This window comes from Mesocricetus auratus, unplaced genomic scaffold (assembly GCF_017639785.1).
Source record: "Mesocricetus auratus isolate SY011 unplaced genomic scaffold, BCM_Maur_2.0 Super-Scaffold_100062, whole genome shotgun sequence".
Lineage (NCBI taxonomy): Eukaryota > Metazoa > Chordata > Mammalia > Rodentia > Cricetidae > Mesocricetus > Mesocricetus auratus.
This window is the reverse complement of record NW_024429234.1, coordinates 757,877-783,124: the sequence shown is the minus strand read 5'-3', so window position 1 is coordinate 783,124 and position 25,248 is coordinate 757,877. Positions and strand designations below refer to the sequence as shown.

The 25,248-nt window shown below is 46.5% G+C and overlaps 1 protein-coding gene across 2 annotated transcripts in view; it reads left to right on the top strand.

The window, feature by feature from the left end:
* The window catches only part of Cdh1 (cadherin 1), a 71,726-nt gene that overhangs the window by 7,965 nt on the left and 38,513 nt on the right, over positions 1-25,248 (top strand). Inside the window, exon 1 of one of the 2 annotated variants that reach the window (XM_021230791.2) lies at positions 8,577-8,687. The exons of the other annotated variant lie outside the window; for it this stretch is intronic. Within the exon in view, the coding sequence (XP_021086450.1) occupies position 8,687 (1 nt within the window). The 5' untranslated portion in view covers positions 8,577-8,686. Of the gene's footprint in view, positions 1-8,576; positions 8,688-25,248 lie in introns of those variants that run through there. 2 annotated transcript variants of the gene reach the window in all.

Genomic DNA, 25,248 nt, shown 5'->3' with positions numbered 1-25,248 from the left:
CCACGAACAAGCATTGTATCATCTGGTGCCATTCACAAATACAGATTTACCCTCTTACAAATTTATTATTGGACCTCAAACTCACAGATCTGCCTCCCAAGCACTGGGATTTTAAAGAACCATGACTCCATGCTGTTGGATTTGGCACTTTTTTTTTGTTGTTGCTCTCCAGGTATCCAGCACATATTCATTCCCTGGTCAGTCCAGGAGTTAGGTCACAGGTGTTTGGTGAGTAAACACCTGGTGCCAGTCAGAGAGTGGACATCTGGCTACCTACCCTGAGGCCTGGGATCCAGGAGCACCCTTGCTCAATGGGACTAGTGGACCCAGAATGTAGCCAGCGCACAAGAGACCCAGCCTCTGTCCTCAGGGGCCTTCAGCAAAAAAATCTCTGCATATAGGATACTTCCACAGGGCATTTGGGAGGAGGGGCCAGCAGAAGTGGTCAGTTTTACCTGCTGGGCCTTGGTGAGTAAGAGAGTATGGCCAGGCACAGGAAAGGAAAGTCCCAGGCTCCCATAAGACCTTGGGCCTTTCTGTCCCCTAGTGAGGGTTTTCCCTTCTATTCTCTTAATAGGCCAAAAAAAAAAAGCTGAAATATTTATCAATAGGAATAAATGTTTACATATGCTGACACCGAGTGGTCCTCTCAGCTGTCTCCTCACCCAGGGCTTCGGATGCACAGGTCTCTCTTGTGTGGATCATCCCAGGATCTCCTTGTGGAAATGACAGGAATAGTCTTGGGGTGTGGCTCTGTGGTCAGATGTGAGCCTACTGAGTGTGAGGCCCTGGATTTGATCCCTAGCATTGAGGAAAACCGGAAACAACACAGTTCTCTACTGCCTGTTGCCAAGTCCCACATGTTCTATGGAGCCTGCTTCCCTTCCTGAGGCAAGGGATCCCCTCCTCCCCCTGGAAAGATGATATCTCTGTGCCTCATTGATTTTTTTGTCGCATTACAATTGAGGGTTTTGCCTTTGAAGGGCCTTTTTTTTTTTTTTTTTTTGCTTTGGACAGTTTTCATAGCCCATTCCTCTCTTTATTGCTTGACTGGAGACCTAACCCCAGGGTCTCCTGAATCCTAGCCAAACCCTCAAACCCTTTGCCCTTGAGCTCCCCCCATCCCCCCCAGCATTTCTCTGTGTAGCCCTAGTTATCCTGGAACTCACTCTGTAGACCAAGCAGGCCTGGAACTCAACAGAGATCCACCTGCCTCTTCCTCCTGAGTGCTGGGATTAAAGCCATGTGCCACCATCGCCCAGCACATCTGTATCCTTTTGCTTTATAAAAGCCTTTTGTTTAAGACAGGGTCTCACTGTTTACCAGGCCAACTTTGAGCTTGCTCTGTAGCCTCACGCATCAGCCTACCTCCTAGTACCGGAGGTGGTAGGCCTGTGCCTCCTGGCCTGCTTCAGCCTCTTGACCTTCAGGTGCAAATACTTCTAGCTCAACAGCCCTGTCCTTTTCATTTTTGGTGATCCTGAAAAAAAAACTTCATCCCCCTTCTGTCATGGGATGTGGGGCGAGAATTCTCCCTACCTCCAACAAGTCATGTTCCCACGAGGACTTGGCTTAGGGCACTGAAGGCCGACAGATGTGGGTGTGTCCTTAGCTCCTGAGAGAGGGGGAGGGGACCTAGTGGGGTGTACCTGGAGATGAACCTGCTCCCCATGAGCCAACTCATAAATGGCAGCAGCAGCACAGGACCCGGTGGGATAATTGGCCGAGTCCTAGATAATAATTAGTTAGTTTTGTAATTAGGAGAGCTTGTAAGGAGCCGAAAGTGTTTCAGATTCATTTCACCTGGACAAGTTCAAGACTAAACTAACACCTGTTTCTGTGGTTTGGCATGCAGGCCCATCTGTTTCCAAAGGGGATCTCTGCAGAGGCTTCTTTCTGGTCCTCTCTTCCTCCTCTGCTCCCTCCCTTCTCCCAACAGTCCAGAGCGATTTTTTTTTTTAATGAGACAGGGTCTCATTTAGCCTTGACTGGCCTGGAACTTACTATGTAAAACAGGCTGGCAGAGAGAGAGAGAGAGAGAGAGAGAGAGAGAGAGAGAGATCAACTTGACTCTGCTGAGGTTAAAGGTGTGTTCTACCATTTTTATGATAAAGCTTGAGGGGAACCTTGCTTGGATTCCATGGTGACTGAGGCAGGGACAAACACGCCTAGCAGACAGAGCATTTAAGTGAGAAGTTTTATTAGAAAGGGGAGAGAAGGGGGAAGGAAAGAGAAAAGAGATAAAGAGACACAGAGGCAGACAGGACAGAAGAGGAGAAGAGGGAGACAGGAAAAGTCCTGTCTGCCCTAGGGGAACTGCACGGAAGAGAACAGAAAGAAAGAGAGCTTTCTAGAAAAGAGAGCACAAGTGGGTGGGTCTTTTAAAGGGTCCTTTGCACCTGCGTGCAGACTACACAATCATGGAGCCCTGGGCTGACCAGGGTACTGCCGAGTGCATTCTGCCAGGTGACTGGGGCAGGCCAGCATGATGTCTGAATCGTTACAATCAAGTCAGACAGAATGAATTTTTTAAAAATTAAATTAGAAAGCATGATTCCTATTTAAAACTGCCTGGGATTCCGTGTTTCATACAGAAGGCTCTGGTACCGTGTCCCTACTACAGCCTCATAGCTTGGGTCCTCGTTTTTTTCCTCTCCCCGTATGTACTTTGTTCAGCCACTTTGATTCCTGGTTGTACCCAGCATACCATACTATTTCAGGCCAAGGCTGGTTTTGAACTCCTTATCCTCCTTCCTGGGAGTGGTGGCATTTCAGGTATGTACAACCACACCCTGTGTATTACCTGTTTGTATTTCTGCGCTGGTCCCTTGTGTCCTGCAAAGCTTTGCTAGAATGTTGTACATTTCCCCTTGGCTTTATTTTTCTGTAGCCCCGATTCCTATTTTTGATAGTTATGCAAGTACTTTATAGTTGAGCTACATTCTCAGTCTTTCTCTCTCAGTTTTCACCACTGAACATGTCATGTATTTCACTTATTTCCTCGGCTCATAGTTTCCTTCCATAAAACAAATTCTAGGAGGCCAGGACTTTCTGTATTGTCTGTTCTTGAGCTATATTCCAGGCAGAACGGAGGCTAGGCCACAACAAGTTCCCAGTCCACATCTGTTGAATGAGTGAATAGAGGAGGGAGAGGTGGATTTCTTTTTAGATGATAGGCCATGTTTTTGCTTTTCTAATATAAAATGGGGTCTGGTGAGATGGCTCAGTGAGTAAACTTGCTGCTGTGCTCTTGGTACTCTGATTCTCCAGAACCCATATAAAAGTAGAAGGATAAAATTGACTCCAAAGTTATCTTTCTGGCCTCCACATGAACACCATGACCCTGCCTACATCAGAGAGAGAGAGAGAGAGAGAGGGAGGGAGGGAGGGAGGGAGGGAGGGAGGGAGGGAGGGAGGGAGAGAGAGAGAGAGAGAGAGAGAGAGAGAGAGGAGAGGAGAATTATAAACGATGAAGTGTCAAGTGGGCTGTTAGAGTGTGGACACAAGGAGGAAGGGATGCTATGGTCTCAGGCTCTGTGTTTCTTCTTGGCACCCCTTAGTTTCTCTGAGCTCCGTACAACTACAGTATAACTTTACCTAATTGTCTTGTTACAAAGTAGCCTGCTGCCCAGAGTCTAAAGGTCAGCTGAGTCACTTCAGCCCACACTTCTGGGTGTAAGGAAGCTGGCCCGAGATCTCAAGGAGCACCTGACACCTCTTTCCTTCCAGTTGTCAGGCCCCGCCTCCCTGGATGAGGCTCTCTCAGATAGACCCGCTCACCTTCATCCTGCCGCCCTTTAATTGTTCAAGACCTTCTGTATCTTGGCAGCTCCTAAAATCTTGGAAGGAGCTTGAAGAGAGAGGTTAGAAAGCTCAAAGATAAAAATGCAAAGCTAACTTGATTAGACCAGCCAAGGTAAAGCTCTCAGCACTAAAATTCATGCATCCAATCAATCTATATCCATTGAGAATAGAGTTCTACATCCTTATATAAGATATGTCACTCTGCTTCGTAGGTAAAGGTGCCAAACTAAAATACAGGACACCAATTAACTTCATTATTTATTTATTTGTTTGTTTGTTTTTCAAGACAGTGTTTCTCTGAATTGTTTTGGAGGCTGTCCTAGAACTCGTCTTGTAGACCAGGCTGACCTTGAACTCACAGAGATCCACCTGTCTGCCTTTCAAGTTCTGGGATTAAAGGCGTGTACCATCCACGCAATTAACTTCTTTTTGGACAAGGTCCCACTATGTAGCCTTTGGTTTGAAACTGACAATGCTTGGCCTAGAATTTACAGAGATTTGCCTGCTTCTACCTCCAAAGTGCTGGGATTAAAGACATGCACCACCACTTACTTTAGAATTTCATATTTCTAGAGTAAGAATGCTCCATGCAATATTTGAGATATCTTAATTAAAAACATTGTCATGGGCTTAGAAGTGTAGTTCAAAGGAGAAACACACTGTCTGGCAAGTGTAAGGCCCTGGGATTGGTCACCAGTGTTGGAAAAAGGACAGAAGAAAGGAGGAAGGAAGGAAGGGGCTAGCTGCTATTATTATTTGGACTTTTTTTTCAGGATTTCTTATTTCTATTTGTGTATATAGGTATCTGTGTGCCTGTGTGAGTTTATGGATAACACATGTTATGTGCATTGTCCAGAGAAAAGAAACGAGAGTTATAGGCAGTTGTGAGATGCTCAGTATAGTTGCTGGGAACTGAACCCAGTACCTCTGCAAGAGCTTAACTGCTGAGCCATCTCTGCAGCTCTAACCCTAACACATAACATATAACACAAAAAATATACATAAATATTTTTTTGGAGGGGGTTCAAGGCAGGTTTTCTCTGAGTAGCTTTGGAGTCTGTTCTGGAATTTGCTCTGTAGACCAGGCTGGCCTCGACCTCACTGCTTCTGCATCCTGAGTGCTGGAATCAAAGATACACCTGATTTACTTAAGTCTTAATAAAAATAAAAGATAGCCCAGCATGGTGACAGGATCTCTGGGAGTTCAAGGCCAGTTGGGTCTACAAAAGGAATTCCAGGGCAGTGAGGCTGTTTCAAAAAATAAGACAAACAAATGAACAAATAAATAAAAAAATAGAAAAGCTAGTTTGGTAGCCTATCTATAATCCCAGTGATGGGAAGATGTAAGCAGGGGGATTTCTGAGGTTCACTAGCCAGCCAGTTTTACCAAATCAGAAGCCCCAGGTCCCAGTGAGAAGACTAAGTCTTTAAAAAAAACAAAACAAAGCCGGGCGTTGGTGGCGCACGCCTTTAATCCCAGCACTCAGGAGGCAGAGGCAGGTGGATCTCTGTGAGTTCGAGACCAGCCTGGTCTACAAGAGCTAGTTCCAGGACAGCCTCCAAAGCTACAGAGAAACCTTGTCTCGAAAAACCAAAAAAAAAAAAAAAAAACCAAAACCAAACCAAAACAAAAAAAACCCAAGGTGGATGATTTGTGAAAAACAAAGCCCTTGACTGACCTTTGGGCTTCTAATATAAACACACATGCACATACACAGCACACACCCAGAAATAAAATTAAAATGTAAGTAAAAACCCCAAATTGGTTTTGATATAGCCTAATATACATGGGCCCTAGGTGTATTTATTCACTTACTTATTTTCTGAGACAGGGTGTCTATGTGTAGCCCTGGCTGTCCTGGAACTCATTCTGTAGATCAATCTGGCCTCAAACTCAGAGATCTACTTGCCTCTGCTTCCCAAGCACTAGGGTTAAAAGCGTGTGCCACCACTGCCCACCTGTGCCCTAGACTTTTTTTTTTTTTTTTTTTAGTTTTTCGAGACAGGGTTTCTCTGTGGCTTTGGAGGCTGTCCTGGAACTCACTTTGTAGACCAGGCTGGCCTCGAACTCACAGAGATCCGCCTGCCTCTGCCTCCTGAGTGCTGGGATAAAAGGCGTGCGCCACCAATGCCCGGCGTGCCCTAGACTTAAACCCAGTATGGCAAAACCAGAAGGTTTTTCATAAAGTTAGCCTGGGTCTTGTGAGTGCTGACCTCCCAGGCTTTCAAGCCATTAATTGGTAGCATTTGCTGAACAACCCTGAGGGCTCAGAGCAGCTCTGGCACCTTTAAAAGGGTATCAGATTCAAACCAGTGCTCTGTCCCAGCCACCCACCTCTTGGCTTGTTGCCTAAGGAAAATGGCTCTAGTCTGGTTCCCCAAAGTTCTCGTGGCGAGGGGAACGGTTGTCCATTTCCATCACAACCTCTTGGGCGATGCTCTGGTGACCCACGGCTGATGTGGAAGCCAACAAAGACTTCAGACTGCAGACCTCCTCCCCCACAAATTCCTTACCACAATTGTGTGGGAGTGTTTGAAAAGGGAACAAGATGACCAATTTGTTTGTGGGAAAGTTGTGGCTTTCCTATCAGAAAAACGTCACCCCTTGAGTCAGCAATGGGACATAGCTGGGTGCTTGTTGACAGGTGGGGCAGGGTCCTGAGTCACAGGGAGGCCTCACCTGGGAAGGTTTCTCTTTCAGAGACTGAATCAACCATGACATCACCCTTCAGAGCGGCAGGTGCTTCACTGGCCCTTACCCATGCTTCCTGGGAGATACAGGTCTTCCGCCCTCCCGCCCCCCATTATTGAAAACAGATTTTTTTTCATACAAAATATTCTGCTTATGGTTTCCTCTCCCTCAACTTCTCCCAGTTCCTCCCCACATCCTGTCCCACTTAGATCCTCACTCTCTCTGTCTCCATAGAAAACAGACATCTAGGGAATAATAAGGTAAGACGAAAACAAAACAAAACAAAAATGGGAATGGGGCAAAATAAGCAAAGGGAAGAAAAGAGTCAAAGAAAAAGCTCAATAAACACAGAGACACACATTTGCACACAGGAATTCGCTAAAAACACAGAACTGGGAGCCATAATATATGTGTAAAGGACCTGTAAGGCATTTGAAAAATGCCTACACAACATTATGAGATAGTCTCCAAAGATGCTGTTGACTTCAACTTGTGTTGGACATCTACTGGTGAGCATAGGGCCTACCCTTAAGAGTGGGTTGTGGGCAGCCAGTGGAAGCCTTTAGTCCCAGCACCTATGAGGCAGACAGAGACAGGTGGATTTCTGTGAGTTTGAGGTCAGCCTGGTCTACCGAGTGAGTTCCAGGACAGCCTCCAAGGCTACAGAGAAACCCTGTCTGGCAAGCGCAGCCCCCCCTCCAAAAAAAAAGAAAAAAAAAAGAGTGGTTTGTTTCCTCAGTGAGACACCCTTACAGAAAATTAATTTTTCATTTGCAAGTGATTATCAAATGGCGATAGCTTCTGTGTTTGGGAAGGGGCCTGTGCACTTCCCTCAGCCCTAGGACCCCATCTGGGGCAGATACATGAAGACCCTGCGCATGCTGCCTCAGTCTGTGCGAGTTCAGATACGCACTGTTCAAACTGTGTCTAGAAGCTCTAGTCTCCTCTGGCTCTTTCACTTCTGCTGGGTTCCCTGAGCCCCAAGGGGAAGATTTGCTGCAGACATCCCATTTAGAGCTGAGTGTTCTAAGGTCCCTCACTCTGAGTTACTGGTCTCTGTTCCTAGCATCTTGAGTTTTGCAGAATTGCGAAGAAAATCCTGTTTATGGATATATGTCTTTCTAATATGCATTTGAAAGGAAATTCTCTACCCATGCCAACCCATTATCCCAGCCCCTGGAGAGACTGAGTCTGGAGGAACTAGCCTCGAAGTTTAGGGCTAGTCTGGGTAACATGATGTCTCACCAAGAGGGACAGAGTGCATACCTTTCTTGTACCTTACAGGTGGGAGTCTTTGGGCTCATGAGTAGAGTCTGAGTTTGGAACTTCCTTGTGTGCCTGAGCTGGTTTTTCTTCTGGGGCTAATTATGATTTCTCCCTCTTCTTCCTTCTCTCCGAAACCCTTTCACTTGCATGACAGGAGTGAGTACTTAAGACTTGGGGAAGACAATAAATACTTTTCAGGTGAAGTCCTGTTTTAAGAAAAAAAAATTCCAGAGAACCGAGTCACCAGGTGTGAGGTTTATCAACAGTTTAAACAGATGTCCAGGTCAAGCATTGCTCTTTCTCAGTGAAATTACAGGGTTAACTGAAGGTGAACTTGGAGGGTGGAGAGGGCCTTGGGCAGTCTGGACACCAGCCCCTCCTTGTCATTTGACTTCAGCAAACTACTTAACCTTAGTTCCCTTACCTGTGAAAGAGGCTGAGCAGTCATTCCTCCAGGGAGTCAGTGAGCTAGCATTCATTCACCTGGTGCTTAGCCAATAGAGGACTTTGTTTTTGAGGCAGGGTCTCTGGAGCTCAGGCTGTCCTTGAGCTGACTGTGTAGCCCAGATTGAGATGATCCCTGTGACCTCGTATCCTCAGCACCACTGGCATTACAGTTGTAAGCCACCTTGTCCTGTGGTTGCAGTAGCCAAATAGGGAGTGGTGACAGGAATCTTTAATTTAGAAACTTCGTTCTATGACTTCACTGGTTTTCTTTTGACTCTGGAGGTCAGTTACAATTTCTCCATTTCTTCTCTTGCTAATCCTTTTCACCTGAACCGTGAGAGGAGTACAGTAAACACCCCTAAGTACATGAGTGCCGGCCCGGAGGAGGCCAGGTGCTCCTCGAGGCCAGAAGAGGTTGTGAGCCTTCTCGTGTGAGAGCTGGGAACTTGGAACTGAACTGGGGGCCTCTGCAATAACAGTAAGTTCTCTTAGCCACTGAGCCATCTCTCCATCCCCCTCATCTAGTTTATACATAAATTGACAAGTTCAGGGAGTTCAGAGGGATTGGCCAAGTGTCAGAACCAGACTAGTAACATTGTCACCAAATGATAGCTCCAGTGTTGATGCCGTGTGTTGACTAAATACTGAACTAATTGTTGATGTGTGATTTTGACTTTCAATATTTGCACCAACTAATATAGTGGAAGCTTGTAGAAGCTACTCACCAGCCTATGGTTCCTGGTCCTCCAGCCCACCCACCCCACCTTGCTTTTTGGTAGAGCTGCACCTTGTCTACATTCACCCCTCCTGGTCCTCCGTGACTGTCTGTCTGAATGTCGGCCCTCTAGCTCCTGGGAAGGAACCCGAGGTTCACCCATGTAGTCCTTTAGTTACTTGGAGCCACAAGCTCCCGTCGCCTTTAAAACCTGCCTCAAAAGGGTGTTACTGGCCTCTTGGGCTCCACTTGAAATTTGAATGGCCAGCTGGAGATGGAAGGGCTTCATCTCTCTTCCAGCTCCTTTAATTATTATTGTTTTTCTCTTCCAAATTGCCACCTATGTGCTTCTCATAACCACTCTGGTGGGAGGTGGGGTGAAGGGTAAGGCAGTTGGAGGAAAGCATTTGAAAGAAATTCATAGCGACGTAGGGGACGGTCTACATTGTTAGAGAGCAGCGGGGAGTTAAAACATGTGCAGCTCACCCATCACAGAGGCTTTGTGTGATATTTTCAATCACCTTCATAAAATTTGAGTAGATTCTGTAAGTCTGAATCTAAGTGGTAGCTGGGGGGAGGGCACTTAAAATTCTCCACTAAAATCCAAATAATGACCAGAGATAGGAAACTCTGACATTCTCAAACTCCTTCCCAGATTGGCCTTAGTAACCAACTCCATGTGACTAGTGGCCGTCTTCCTGTTTTTTTTTTTTATATTGTCTTTTAATTGAAGTTTTCCATCAGTGAGAATATAAAAACCACTTTCCCATCTATGGTTTATAACAGGGCCTTGGGCAATTCTGTCAGTCTGTGGGAACACCCACCCCCTTCTCCATAGGGAAGGTGTTTTTACCATTTCAGATCACCATATATGCTCTCCATCCCGTGAGGGCCTCCTGGGAGTTTTATGTTGGTCACAAGCCTCTCATGTCCCGAGGGGGTCTGGAGATAGATCTGAGGTGGTGGAAAGTGCTGGGGTGCCAAGTTATCAGACAATGGGCACATTGAGGATGCAGGTGGGGCCAGGCCTGTGTGGGCTGGAGCAGCTGCTGAAGCCTCAGGGGGAGCTGCAGACGCTCGGGAGCAGAAAGAGTGAAGAGGCAGCCTCTGTGCTGGCTGAGAGGGGAGGGCCATCAGCCAAGGGAGTGGGGAGGAGCACCCCCCCCCCCAGATTCCAGGGCAAAGGGATGTTTGAATGATGACTCAGACAAAAGGGGCGGGACCCGTGAGCAAACTTCCTGTTGGAGGCTTGGTCTTGGTGGCTGACAGGCCTTACCAGCTCATAGAGACAGTAATAGGGCTGGGGCCTGTTAGGCTGCCTGCAAGGTGGGAGAACCTGGATATCTGGAGCAACAGGTCTTCTTCCCTCTCCCTGCCTCAGGCTAGCTGGAAACTCAGGGGAGGAAGGGCGTGATCTCTCTTCCATGAGAGGGAGGCCTGCATGGTCAGACCAGGCCTGGGGCAGCCAGGGGCTGTTCTGTGACCGCCCCAAGTGCTTATCCAACTGCTCCTCCTAGATTCTTCTCCTCGGAGCCCATCTCAGCAAGTGGCAGCCATCTTTTGTTTTCACCATGGAGAGCTCTAAGCGAGGATTGCTTAGAGGCTGGGGAGCAGCAGAGCTAGGTCATGGTGTCTGCATTCTGGAGTTAGTGCTCTGGAGAATTGGCAGGAGCAGGCCCTAAGCACAGGAATATAAAATACTGAATGTGCCAGGTGATGGTGGCCCATGCCTTTAATCCTAGCACTCAAGAGGCAGAGGCAGGCAGACCTCTGAATTCAAGGCCAGCCTGGTCTACAAAGTAAATTGCAGGACAGCCAAGACTCCACAGAGAAATCCTGTCTCAAAACAAACAAACAAGCAAACAAACAAGCAAACCCTGACTGTGAGGGCAGATGTTTAGGGACAATGGGTCTGAAGTGGGAATTCCTCACCAAAGGGGGTTGGTTAAGCAAAGAGAGGGCAATCTGAGTGTTCCAGCCTAGGGACTAGCCAGGGCAGAGTTCATGAATCAGGTGGGTCATGGGCAACAGGACACAGGAGGAGCACAGAGGTGGTTAGCACTGTGCAGAGGGCCTGGTACCCATGTATTGCAAGGACTCTCTGACCTCCTCTAGTCTGACCCCTCCCCCTCTCCGTTCCAAACAGAGTCCAGCACTTAATGGCTTGGACACCAGCCTCTGACTGCTCAGGTCCCCAGCTGGTCTGGCCTGTGCCCTCCCCAAGGCTTCTGATCCAGGTGGCACAGGGCGGGGCCCCTGATTCACACTCTTGATAGTGCTGCCAGGCTGCCTGCCACCGGCTGGCACATTCTGTTTTCCTCTCCAGCAGCTGCCTGTCTCCCCCCCCATAGACAATATGTTAGGTCAGCTCATTGCACGCTTCCTCCAGGACGCCTTCTCTGAGCTCCACTCTCTTGGCTCTTTCCCAAGAGCGGGGGTCCCTGGCTTCTCCTGTTTCCTTAGAATAGCACCTGGTGTGTCAAGTGCTCAGTAAAGCAGTTAGGAGAGGTGTGAACTGGACCTCAGAGACCCCAGAGACAGGAGGCTTATCTCCATCTCCTAAGGAGTTTTTTTTTTTTTGGGGGGGTCATTACAGGAAAGTCAGATTCTTTTTTTTTTCAACTTTGTTCTTCTAAACAACACATGTGTGCTGTTGATGCTGTCTTTCCAGCCACTCTTATTTGTTTGTAACATTAGTTTTACCATCCCTTGTCACAAGAGGTTAAAAGCTAGCCTGGGCTATATAGGGAGGGAGAGAAGGGCATTATTCTCTCCAACGCTGCCGAGGCTATTTGCTTCCTAAAGATAATCACAAAACCCAGAATGGTTTAAGGTGTGCGCCTATGCTTTTTGCTTTGAGGAAAATTGGTGAAGTAACTGTTTCTCTTCCAAGCGCTTATGACCAGTCAAGAGGCTCAGACTTCATATGTACCCACTCTTATGTGTGGGTAGAATAGCCCACTTGCTGACACTCCACAGGGCTTCCACAGAAAGAACAAGAATGGTTGGAAGAAGGGAGAGATGACTAAACAGGGGGGGGCGCGGATACAACTGGGGGTTCCACCTCCAATTCCTTTATTACTGCAGTCCTTCCTGCCTCACCTAGGGGTGTGGGGAACCTAGAGGAGAGACTAGGAACCAGATGACTGGGACCACAATGGGGGAAGGGAGTGAACCTCTCTCTCTCACATCTGTTGGCTCCATCTTTGGAAATGCTGAGTAGTTAATTAGCAATTGTTAAAGGGCTTTCAGCTAATTCTGGAGAACAGTTCTTTACTGTTAATGAGCTGCGAGCTGCCTGTCCCTTCAGTGGTGGGAATGATCCTAGAGCCTCTTGAACTAAGGGTAAACACTGCTACTGAGCTAAATGCCCTACCCACCCCCACCCCATCCCCCCAGTGTGGGTTGGCCTTGAATTCAAGTCTACTTGCCTCTGCTGGAACTTCAGGTGGCTCTTTTGTACACTTCAGCATCACTCTAGTAACTAAGGAGAACTGCCCCGCAGTACCCAGCTCTCAATCCCTAGGGATTCTGATTTACATATTTGGGATGAGGGCTATCTAGGACCCTGCATTTTAACATTTTAACTTCATTGTTATTTTTGTAGTACTGAGGATTGATACAGGGTCTCTTGCATGCTAGGCAAATAATCTATACCTGAGACTCTCCTTCCTTCCTTCCTTCCTTCCTTCCTTCCTTCCTTCCTTCCTTCCTTCCTTCCTTCCTTCCTTCTTTCTTGAGACAGAGTAGGCTCTTTACTAGCCTTGGACAGTCTTGAATTCACCAGGTAGACCAGGATAGCCTCAACCTCCTAAAGGTCTGGCTGCCTCTGCCACTTGGACTAAGGCTGTTGGAGTGTCCTTTGGTCCTAGCTCTCAGGAGGCAGAGGCAGGTGGATCTCTGAGCTTGAGGACAGCCAGGGCTACGTGGAGAGACCTTGTTCCCCAACCTTCCCCCCCCCCCAAGTGCAGTCTCTGAGGGGATCTGTCAAACTTGGGGAATGGAGGACAGGGATCTGTGGGTGGTTGAGGATTTAATGTTTTATCTAGAGATTCCAGATGGCTGTGACCTGGGCATGAGAAGTACTTCAAGTTGTGGACAAGATGTGTGTACATGTATGTGGCCAGGCTTTCTGCCTCTGCTTCCTGAGTGCTGAGAGCCACCCTGTGTTCTGAAAAGCAGATGTAAGCAGGCAGACTATGCAAGAATTGTGATAAAATTCCAGTGTACTTAGAAGAGAGCCTGGATGACCAAGGACTCCTGTCTTCTGTCCTTCTGTGTTCACTCCACCCTTCACTTTTCTTCTTGTTTGGAGAGTGGTTTGGTTAATCCACACCAGCGGGTGACTTTACAAATTAACTCACTTGGCCTTGGACTGAGGCATCTATAAACACAGTTCCCAGGTTTATGAGTTGTCCAACCCCTTGTGAAAATGCATGGCTAAGCCCTGTTGTTGTCTGGGAGAAGCCAGTGTGAAACTCAAACCAAGCAGAGAGCAGATCCAACATGGAGATAAGGCAGCTGCAGTTTCAGTTTTGGGCTGAGCCAAGAATTTCGGGACTTTCTTTGCTGTAGATGGGGCATTACATTGCTTTTCTGTTGAAGGGTGTGCTAATTTAATTTATAATTAATTCATCTGGTCATAATGCATTTCAGATATTTGATCTTAAATGTACTTCTGGTATTTTAGAAAGGGTAGTTAGTCATGAACCTGAGGGTTCTTAACATTTATTTGTTTTGCTTGTAACAAGTTAACCAGTGTCAGGTTTGTTTTAGTTCTCTCTCTTTCTGTGTCTCTGTCTCTTTCCCTCTGTCTGTCTTGAAAAGTTTCTGCACCTGATAAGCCTCTCTGCTGATGCAGCAATCCAAATTAGACCAAATCAAACCGAATTAGAAAAAGCCGCTGTTTAATGGATGCTGTGCTCCCGGATGGCCTTCCAGCCCCCCAGAGAGGAGATTGGAAAGAGACTGGAAAACCACGAATCTATTTTCTGGGGGCAGTTTACATACCCTGTGTGGGTGGTCTTGAGCATCTCTGCACGAGGGGTCATCATTTGGAAGCTTTTCTGAGATGCAGCTGGGTTTGGAGAGAGATAAGGGAAGGGGGCTTGGAGAGAACTTCCACGATAACATTCCAGACTCTTTAGGTATATGGATGCCAGGGGCTGGGGTAAAGCTTCCTCCATAACATGTCTGTCTCTATTCTTGAGACAGAGGTCTCGTGTAATCTGGGTTGATCTTGAATTTACTATTTAGCCAGTAGGGCTTTGAGTTCCTCATCTTTGTGCAAAGCTGTGGTTACTGGTCTAACCTCCCCCTTTGACGAAACTTTGGCCTGTAGCTCTGGTCCTCCACAAACCTATGTATTACTTTGGAAGTCTTGTGACCATTTGAGTCTCTTGTGATGGAGCCTGGTGAGCTAGACTTTTTTTTTCTTTGCTTTTTTGAGGGGGTTGGTTTCGAGGCAGGGTTTCTCTGTGTAGCTTTGGAATCTGTCCTGGAACTGTAGACCAGTCTGGCTTCAAATTCAGAGATCCGCCTGTCTCTGCCTCCCAAGTGTTGGGATCAAAGGCGTGCGCCACCACTGTCTGGCTGATCCAGACCTTTCAAACCACTGGTGGTTTGAATAAGAAAGGCCCCCTTCGTTGGGCCTTGGTGGCACGCCTTTAATTCCTGCACTCAGGAGGCAGAGGCAGGATCTCTGTGAGTTCAAGGCCAGCCTGGTCTACAGAGTGAGTTCCAGGGCAACCTCCAAAGCTACAGAGAAACCCTGTCTCGAAAATCAGGGGAAAAAAGGCCCCCATTAAACTCATACATTCAAATACTTAGTCACCCAGGAGTGGCTCCATTTGGAAGAATTGGAGGAAGTCACTGGGGGTGGGCTTTGAGGTATCTGTCTCTCTCAGCCCGCGGATCAGTTTGTAGTTCTCAGCTACTGCTCCAGTGATATGTGTGCTACCATGCTCTCTGCCATTATGATAATGGATTGCATTTCTGAAACTGTAAGGGAGCCCCCAGGTAAATGCTTTCTTGTATAAGAGTTGCTGTGGTCATGGTTTTCTCTTCACAGCAATAGCTCAGTGACTAGCACAGCCACCAATTCTCCAGAAATGGGAAAGCTGGGATTTCCCTAGAAATGGGAATTTCTTCACCCTGATGCCAACATTGTCTTAAGACTTCATCGAGAACTTCTCCCTCCTGGTGTGCTGTATCATTTTTTCCATTCCTTCTGTGCTCCTGTGAAGAATTTGTTTACACCTGTGTCTCAGGCACAAGGGAAAGAACAAAGGGAAAATAAGGATAAGAATAAAGTTAGGAGGAGGAGGCTGAGTGGCAAAGTGATTGCCATACAGTTTAGAACTGCGGAAAGCAGACCACAAGTCTGCCTCCAATGTTCCTATCAGCCAAAATAAAGAGGGGAAATCTGATCAGCCCACAGCTGGGTTTCAATGTTTTGGGCATTTGTGGGGCATCTGGCTTCGCTGCAGTTCCAGCACTCTCTTAATGTGCTAGACCTCCCATTTGCAATTGTCTTTATTAGACAGCCAATACTTGTGGGGACAGCAGTATTTTTGTGTCTGTCCCCCTAGGAGTAAGAGTCTCCTTGTATAATGCAATAGCCTAACAATATGTAATAGTGGTGATTAATGTTATTTGTTACCCATCACTCTGCTACCTCCGGGTCTTGGGGCTTACTAGTCTCTGCTGGGCACCTTTGCCCTGGCATATTAGCTCATTATAACTTGCTATTAGAGATTCCCCATATTGGAGTCCACTTCATAGTAAAATGTACAAGTCCCTTTTCATAATCTTTACTATACTATTTGCTTGTTCCTTCTGCCCTCCAGCACCCCTCCCCACCAAGGTAGGCTCCTTGAAGGTGTGGCCTGCTCTGTATTGTTTGTTGCTGTACTTGCAGTGCTCAGAATGCTGCCTCAGATAGTAGATTTTCCATTATTTTTCCTCTTCCCCCCACTGAGTTAGGTGCTAGGGATTGAACCCAGCAGCATCTTATTTGCTACACATACCAGGCAAGTGCTCTACCACCCAGCCTCTTGATACAAGGACGGATTACATTACTATATGTAGCTGGCTGTCCTGGAACTCGCTCTTTAGACCAGGCTGGCCTCAAACTCAGAGATCCACCTGCCTCTGCCTCCCAGTGCTGGAATTAAAGGAGTGCACTACCACTGCTCGGTCATACATAGATATTTCTTATATTTCTACATCTATTACATTTTCATACCAATAATAACTACTAATATGCACCTACAAATGCCTTACAGATGGTTTAAATGAGTCTATGTAGTGCAAAATGACAGGCATTTTTTATCTGCTGTTGGTTGGGCTGCTTTCGGTCTGTCTTTTGAGGAAGCTCATGGTAAGATGTCTTTCAGTTGTACTGTGGCCCACCAGTTGCTTCTGTCTGGTAAGCAGAATTTTATACTCAAGATATTTTATCCTCATAGGCCATACATTTAGGTTTCAATAGACACAATCACATAACCACATAAATAGTAGGTATCCTTTTTTCCTCCCCACACCTCTCTTTTAAAAATAATCTTGGCATATTCCAGATAGGCTTTGAACTCCTGTCTCAGTGAAACTGTACCCAGACATAGTGAGATACTATGTATCCCTAGCTGGCCGACAACTTGTTGTGTAGACACCAGGCTGGCCTCCAAGGCACAGAGGTCCACCTGCCTCTTCCTCCTAAGTGTCAGGATTAAAGGTGTGTGCCACCACTTCAGGGAGCAGACAAAGATTTTTAAAAATCCAAATGTAAAGCCGGGTGTGGTGGCACACACCTTTAATCCTGACACTTAGGAAGCAGAGGCAGGCAGGTTTCTGAGTTCAAAGCCAACCTGGTCTACAGAGCAAATTCCAAGACAGCCAGGGCTATTACACAGAGAACCCCTATCTTGCAAAAAAAAAAAAAAAAAAAAAAAAACCGAACATATGAAGAATACTGTTTACTGTTCATCTCCACTTTTAGAAAATTGGGGAAGGAAATGTTGCAGTGGCCAAGGGCTGTCCTGCAAAAGAGATCCTCTGATGCAGGAAGGACTCCATGAAAAGAATGGAAGAAGGTTCTGATGACTACCCAAGACAAGGGAGTCTTAAGACAGAATAGGCAGAGTGTACTGAGAAGGAAGAAGCTTGTGTGGCTGAGATCCTTGTGGGTCTGTAGGTGTACAGGTATGGAAATAAGGTCAGAGGGCTGCCCAGGGGGCAGAGCTCTTTCCTGAAGGGTGGTGATTGCTTCTGTGTCTGTAAGCTTCCACCAAGATCTGTTCAAACAGATTCTTCTTTCTGGCCAACCACACACGGTAGGGGTGAGACGCTGGTGTGTGTGGGTGCATGTGTGCGTGCGTGCGTGCGTGCGTGCGTGCGTGCGTGCGTGCGTGTGTGTGTGTGTGTGTGTGTGTGTGTGTGTGTGTGTGTGTGTGTGTTCCTCTATCCCAGGAGCCTCTGGGTCCTTTGGAAATGAAGTCTAGGAGCATAGAACAACAAGGCTCATTCTTCACTGGGCGTGGCTCAGACAGCGCCGTGTGTCAGGAAGCATCTGGGGTGCATGTTTGTTGGGGATTAGCTTTGCCCACAATATCTTGCCCTTTGGCCCCAACCGAATCAGACCTTCCTTGCTGTTGAGTTTCTGTTTATTTTCAGTTCTAGCCCTGGACTAGCAGTCAGTTTTATCAAGCACTCATCCTGTGTGTCAAAGTGTGAAGGACTAACCCTGGATTAATTTGTTCAACCTTTGAAAATAGGAGTTTTCTGATTTGTTTATTTAGTATTTGTGGGTTTGTTTGTTTGCTTTTGAGACAGGGTCTCTTTCTGTATGTAGCCTGGCTGTCCTGGAACTCATAGACCAGGTTGACCTTGAACTTACAGATCTACCTGCCTCTGCCTCCAGAGAGCTGGAATGAAAGTTGTGTGCTACCATGCCAAGCCTTGATTCTGTTTTTTTTTTTTTTTTTTTTTTTTTTTTTGAGACAAGGTTTGTCTGTGGCTTTGGAGGCTGTCCTGGAACTAGCCCTTGTAGACCAGACTGGCCTTGAACTCACAGAGATCCTCCTGCCTCTGCCTCCCGAGTGCTGGGATTAAAGGCATGCGCCACCATCACCTGGCTGTTGATTCTATTTTTTGAGACAGAGTCTAGCCTCAAATTCTCCAGTCCTCCCAAGTGCTAGGATTATAGGTGACAGCCACCTACCCTGGCCCATTCTAGTCTATAGTTGAAGAAATGGAGGCACAAGAGTTAAGTGATGTGTAGAGACTGTGTAGTAAGTGAACCCCAGATTTGAACTGGGGTTGGCTGACCTTTGAACTGAGCTTTAGTCGATTTATAGCCCTTGCTGTGATCCTGAGATGAGGACACAGACTATAGGCTTAATATCACAAAGTTGGCTCTGTATTTGCAATAACCAGTAAGTAGTTGGTGTCCTGCCTGCCTGCCTGCCTCCCTCCCTCCCTCCCCCTCCCTCCCTCCCCCTCCCTCCCCCATCCGCCCACATGCCTGCCTTCGGCTTTTTGGGCTTTTTGTGTAGCTTTGGAGCCTGTCCTGGAACTCACAGAGATCTGCCTAGCTCTGCCTCCTGAGTGCTGGAATTAAAGGTGTGCGCCACCAACGCCCGGCAGTGTTCTTACTTTCTTTGCACCTGACCAGACAGCCTTTGCTGACAGGCTCAGTGCCATGCATGGCTTCAAAGTCTTTAAGCTTCATTTCTAGCTTAGGATTTTGATAGTTGCTATCCCACCCCAACCTCTTAATCAGTCCACTAAGATGAATAAGCTGTAGACCTTTGAAGGTAGGTTCAGTAACTGTTCACTAAGTTCTGATAATTGAGTTCAGGGCCTTATTCAGGCTGGACCAGTGCTTGACCACTAAGTTACATCCCCACCCCACTCCCTTTTGTCTCACTTAGTTTTCTAGGCTGGCCTTGTGCTCACTCTGTAGCCTAGGCTGCATAGGGATTTGGACTCATCCACTGGCAGCCCCCGGAGTAGCTGTCATGTAGGCTTACATACAGTGGCAACCCTAGCTTTCACTACCTCTTTTGTGACAGTGCTGGGTACTGAACCCAGTATTTCCCCTCATGATGTGCATGCGTCCTGCCAGTGAGTGCACTCCCAGCCCTCGATAAGCCTCTTGTATGCACTAAGTTTTGTCTCAAGGTAGGAACTACGGTTTGTTCTATTGAAACCTGATGCCGCTTCCTTTGAAGTCCCTGTGGAAATTAACTGAAACAAGCCACTGGATTATGGGAAAATGAGGTTTGGGGATCAGCATTCCTACGTTCAGCTTGTAGAAGGCAGGCGCGGGGGTGGTACCTATAGTCTCAGTTCCTTATGGATCTGAGGTAGGAAGATCCTTTGAACCTATGTGTTCAGTTAAGACTGGGCAACATAGCAGGACCCTGTGTCTCTGCCTCTCTGCGTGTGTCTCTCTGTCTCTGTCGTGTGTGTCTGTGTGTGTGTGTGTGCGCGTGCGCGAGCGCACGTGTGCATGTGTATATGCATACACGCTAATGTGTGTCTTTCTCTGAGACGAGGTCTATGTAGCCTTGGCTGTGCTGCAATTCTTTATGGCCTTGAACTCACAGAGATCCCTCTGTCTCTGCTTCTGCCTATGCCTTTCATGAGATGGGACTAAAGATATGTCAGGCCTCCAGATCCCCCACCTTTTCAAAAAGCTAAGCAGGAAAAATCACCACACTTCAACACGATAACTTAGAAGGATTTTGTGTACGTTCTGTAGGTGTTACTGTGTAGCTAAGGCTACAGCTGGATATAATTTTCTGTATTCACCTGATGTTTCTTAGAAGAAATCACACCCATGAGCAAAATAGACCTCTGGGCTATATTTAAGTGAGGTAGACCTCTGGGCTATGCTTAAGTTGTCCCTAATATATCACCTGTGATGGAAGGAATGTGTACTTTCCAAGCAGGTGCTATAAATGAACTGTCATTTCCATCTTGCAGGTTCTGAGAAAGGGTGGCCCCAGACAGTATTTATTACTCAGTGGAGAGGTGTCAGAGCTTGGCTTAAACTGTGGTTGTCCTCAACATGTAATGTCTGTCTATTAGTGTCTGTAGAAATCAGTCTAGAGGAGATGGAGATTAGGTTTCTGAAATAGGTGAGCTAAAAGGGCATTATTTTTCCCGTGTGTGTGTGTGTGTGTGTGTGTGTGTGTGTGTGTGTGTGTAGGTAGACAGGGTTTCTCTGTATAGCCATGACTGTCCTAGAATTCATGTACACCAGGCTTGCCTGAAACTGAGAGTTCTGCCTATTTTTGCCCCCTGAGTACTGGGGTTAAAGCTGTGGGCCACCACTCCAGTTAGAAGGACATTTGTTTTAAGAATTGCAGAGAACTATATAGCTGGGGGTGTAGTTCAGTCAATAAAATGCGTATCTCATAAGTTCAAAGACATGAGTCCAGTTCCTAGTCCACACTTGAAGAGCTGGGCTGTCAAGATGACTCAGAAAGTAAAGGAAAGCACTGCGGCCAACACTGAGCTCAGTTTCTGTGCCCAACCTGCACAGGCGCACTGCTGCACACCCACAATAAATAAGTCAATGTTTTTAAAAGTTACAGAGGCCTGGGAATAAAGTGGTATCTCCTAATACAATTATTTCTGCATTGTAAGAGTTTTCTTGTTTTTATTAATATGTATTAATTATACATAATGGTGAGTTTCACTGTGACTTTTTTTTTTTTGTTGTTATTTTGAGTTAAGGTCTCTCTGTGTAGCCCTGGCTGGTCCTGGAACTCTCACTGTAGACCAGGCTAGCCTTGAAATCAGGTGTCTGCCTGCCTCTGCCTCCCGAGTGCTGAGATTAAAGTTTTGTGCCACCATACCTAGCTCATTTTCTTTCTGTCCTTTTTTTTCTTTTTTTGTGATAGGTGTTTGCTTAAACAGGTCTTTTTTGAGACAGGTTGGACATGAATTCAACCTCGATACCTTACTTACTTTGCCAGTGCTGGCATCGCAGTGATCAGTGTAGCTTGGATCTTTTGCAGTTGAAGTAGAAGCCTGCCCATTTTGTATTCAAGTAAGTCTATATGCTCTCAGCAGCAGCTGGAGGGTAATGTGGGCATAGGGAAGATGCCCAGTGCAGAGTAGATGCCCTTGAGGTAGCTGAATCAGCGGGTCCTGATAGCATGTCAGCCTCCATCATGTTCTCAATGTGTACATGGCTGATTACTTTGAGTTCCTATTGTAGAATCTTCCCTTATCCCCAAATGTTTCGGTCATAAAAACCTTTCAGAAGTGCAAGGAGCCACCTCATTTTACAGTTCATTCTACAAAACCTGTTGCTTTGTGTCAGTCATTTGCAAGTATGTTGCACTCAGAAGCTGAGGAGTGCTCACACCGGTGCTTCCCAGAGGTTAGGAGGAGGAGGTTAGGGATGGGGAAAGGTGGGTCAGGAGGCCCCTTACAATGTGCATTGACGCATCATGTGTTATCATATAAGAAAGTTTAATTTTTTAAAGTTTTCAGTTAGGGGCTGGAGAGACAGCTCAGGGACTAAGAGCACTGGCTGCTGTTCCAGAGGTCATGAGTTCAATTCCCAGCAACCACATGATAGCTCACAACCATCTGTAGTGACATCTGGTGCCCTCTTCTGGCATGCAGACATACATGCAGACAGAGCACTGTATACATAATAAATCTTGAAAAAAATTATTTCAATTAAATAAATCAATTTACGTTTTGGTTTTTTGAGACAGGGGTTCTCAGTGCAGCCCCGACTGTCCTGGAACTCACTTTGTAGACCAGGCTGGCCTCAAACTCAGAGATCTGCCTGCCTCTACTTCCCAAGTGTTGGAATTAAAGTCATGAGACACTACACCCAGCTAATCCTATTTTTTAAATTATGTGTATGTGTGTGGCAATGAACACATTTATATATGTGCAGGTACCCATGGAGGTCAGAAGAGGGTGTCAGATGTGGACAGTTGTAAGTCCCCTAACATGGGTGTTTGGAACCAAACTTGAGTCTTCTGCAAGGACACTGCATACTCAATGGCCTGCTGCCATGACACTCCACCACTTATGGACTCTCACTCTGGAACTGTAAGCCCAAATAAACTCTTCCATAAATCAGTTTTGGTCAGTTTATCAGAGCAACAGGAAAGCACTTAATACCATGGGTAAAGGCACTTGCTGCCAATCTGCACACCTGAGTTGGATCCCCAGAACCCAGTGGGAGAAGGAGAGAAGCATTTCTTTTTTTCTTTTTTTCTTTTTTTACGAGACAGGGTTTCTCTGTATTGTTTTGGAGGCTGTCGGCCCAGCCCGGCCTCGAACTCACAGAGATCTGCCTGCCTCTGCCTCCTGAGTGCTGGGATTAAAGGCGTGCGCCACCACCGCCCGGCTAGACACTACATACTCTTGACTGCCCAGCCATCTCTCAAGTCACAACATGTACAAACCAAAACAATGTCTGAGTCAGTATTTAGGAAAACAGTGTGCTTTGACACATCCAGCTACTTGAGCTCCACTTTCCAAAAGACATGGTGCCCCTTCTGAACCATGACACCGTTCTCACACGCAAGAAATTTAGTTTCATCTGATGTCTAGATGTTTTTAGTGTGGGATCTTAAATGGCAAGACGTTTCAGACATGACCTGATTCTATAGTCGAGAGTGGAAAGAAGAGTGCCTTGCCTCTGGTCAGCCTGCCGCCCTCTTTGTTCTCCCACGTGGGGGGATGAGCCTGGAAGCATCTTATTGAATTTCAGGAGTCAAGATTCTAGTGTTGTATTTTTAAGCACATGGATTTCGTATAAGCTATATCCTTTTACACAACAGCCACAGACAGAGCTCAGGTTTGTAATCTTAAAAGACATATATTAAGCCGGGCGGTGGTGGCGCACGCCTTTAATCCCAGCACTCGGGAGGCAGAGGCAGGCAGATCTCTGTGAGTTCGAGGCCAGCCTGGACTACCAAGCGAGTTCCAGGACAGCCTCCAAAACAACACAGAGAAACCCTGTCTCGAAAAACCAAAAAAAAAAAAAAAAAAAAAGGCATATTGTCCCCAACCCCCCACCCCATAATAAAGCCAAGATGGCATTTTTGGATAAGAAGTTTCTGATGGTGTCTGCATGTTGCTTTCATAAGGAACAAAGGGTTTTGGTAGATATTGGAGTTAGGCATGGTGGAGTTAGAGGGTCAAGACGAATAAGCTCAGATCTGCACGCTTCTCTTATGCTACCCGTGCTCTACGGACTTCTTTTCCCCAAGTGGGGATTTAGTAGAGAGAGTTGTTTCTCCGGCAGGCCTGGAACTCAACTGTGTAGGCTAGGCTGGCCTCAAACTTCTGGTAGCTCTGCTTTGGCTTTGTGTGTGATGGGATTGTTAGCTTCTAGGTTTGGTGCCATAGGCCTGTAATCCTAGTACTCAGAAAGCAGAGGCTGGAGGAGTGCTGCAAGTTTGAGTTCCACAGAGTGAGTTCCAGCCTATCCAGGGCTATACAGAAGGTCTCTATGTAAAAGACAACAATAAAAAGCAAGACAGGGCTGGGCTGAACCGACAGCCTCCAAAACAATACAGAGAAACCCAGTCTCGTAAAAACAAACAAAAAAAGGAAAAAGCAAGACAGACACTCATGTAGCTCCATTGGTATAGGACTTGTCTGCTATGAATGAAATCATGGATTTGGTCCCCAACACTGCATAAACTGGGCATGGTGGCACACGTCTGTAATCCCAGCATAAGGTCATCTTTGGCTGCATATCCAGCCTGGGCTACACAAGACACTGTCTCAAAAGGTAGAGATAGAAGGAGGTACTCAGTATTTATTTCTGCCTAAACATAAATGTCTACACACATAGGAACACACACATACACACCACACCCTAAAACAGCTATTTGCAGTACTAGGTATGGAACTGTATGCATCTCTGTAATCCCAGTCTTTTAGAAAGCTGAGGCAGGGCCCAGTTTAAGACCAACCTGGGTCACATAATCTTAAAGCCAACCTGGGCCACATAGACAATTTAAAGCCAACCAATGATATATAGCGGGACAAAAACAAAACAAACAAAAAACATCCTACTGAGTGAGAGTGGGACACCTGACTCTTCATGGCATAGCTCCTTGACTCACAATGGGTGATGTCCTGGTAAGTCGAAGGATCGGTTAGCACATGTAGCTTGCTAAATGGTTTAATAACATAGTACCCCTCTGAGAGGCAGTGCTGCATGCTACATGTTGCTAGCCTGGGACCCATGTTCAAATCTTACTGTATGGTTTCTATCAAGAATGTATTACTTGATTTTGAACCATCATAGGAATGAAAACATGTAAGTCAGGCATCATAAACATGCCCAGGGTAGGCAGAGGAGCAGATGGTGGATGAATGGCTGCATGGGGGGACTGGCCGGCTGCTGGCCACAGAGTTGCCTGAGTAGAGTGGCCAGATTTCTGGAAGCAGAAATTGGTGGTTGGTACCGTTGAAATATACTTTAAGTAATGGATTTTGTGTTCTATCTAGTATTAGTTTTTTTTTTTTTAAAAGGGCAAATACTATTAACTTTTAAATGTTGTACTTCATTTACTTTTGTGTGTATTTGTGTACATTGTGTCAGGAAACTTCTGCCATCGTGACTTGGTATCACTTATCCTTACCCGCTGAGCCGTCTTGCCAGCCGTTTCCCTTTCTTGAGATAGGTTTTCACTGTGTAGCCTAGACTAGCTTTGAACTCACTATGTAGTCCAGAGTAATTGCAAACTCTTAGCAGTTCCCCCAGAGTTGGAATTACAGGTGTGAGCCAACCTGTCGTAGCTTTCAGTAAATGACCTCATCCGGTGAGTCTTGCTGGCCCTGCCTCCCACGAGGAACTTTGGTTTGCAGCCTTCTAAAAACCAGAAAGCCTTCTGAGAAGGCTACCTGCCTGTGGAGGAAAATGGACATGTTGTGTAATCAGAAGGCAGGCTCAGGCCAGCGGGTTTCCAGATGAGCCTATGATGATGGCTTGAGAGGGTGTTTAAGAGAGAAAACTTGAGACTGACTGGCCTGAAGTGCCCAGTCAGCAAAGGGATCCATTAAGAATGAAGGTATTTAAAGCCCGGCATCCACGGTTAATGCATGGTTTTGTGGGACTGATTGGAGAAAGGCTTTGTCCCGTGGGACAGACCCCTACCCCCACCTAATCCATGTATCTTGTTAGAAGCTAGGGCTTTCTCTGGGAATCACACCCAAAGGCTTTGGTTTTACTTAAGCAAATGAAGGCCTTTGGGAATGTCCAGATGGCCTTTTTAAGTTTTGCCAGAGCCAACAATGCCAAGGTGTGGAGCCAACCTAGTCACAATTC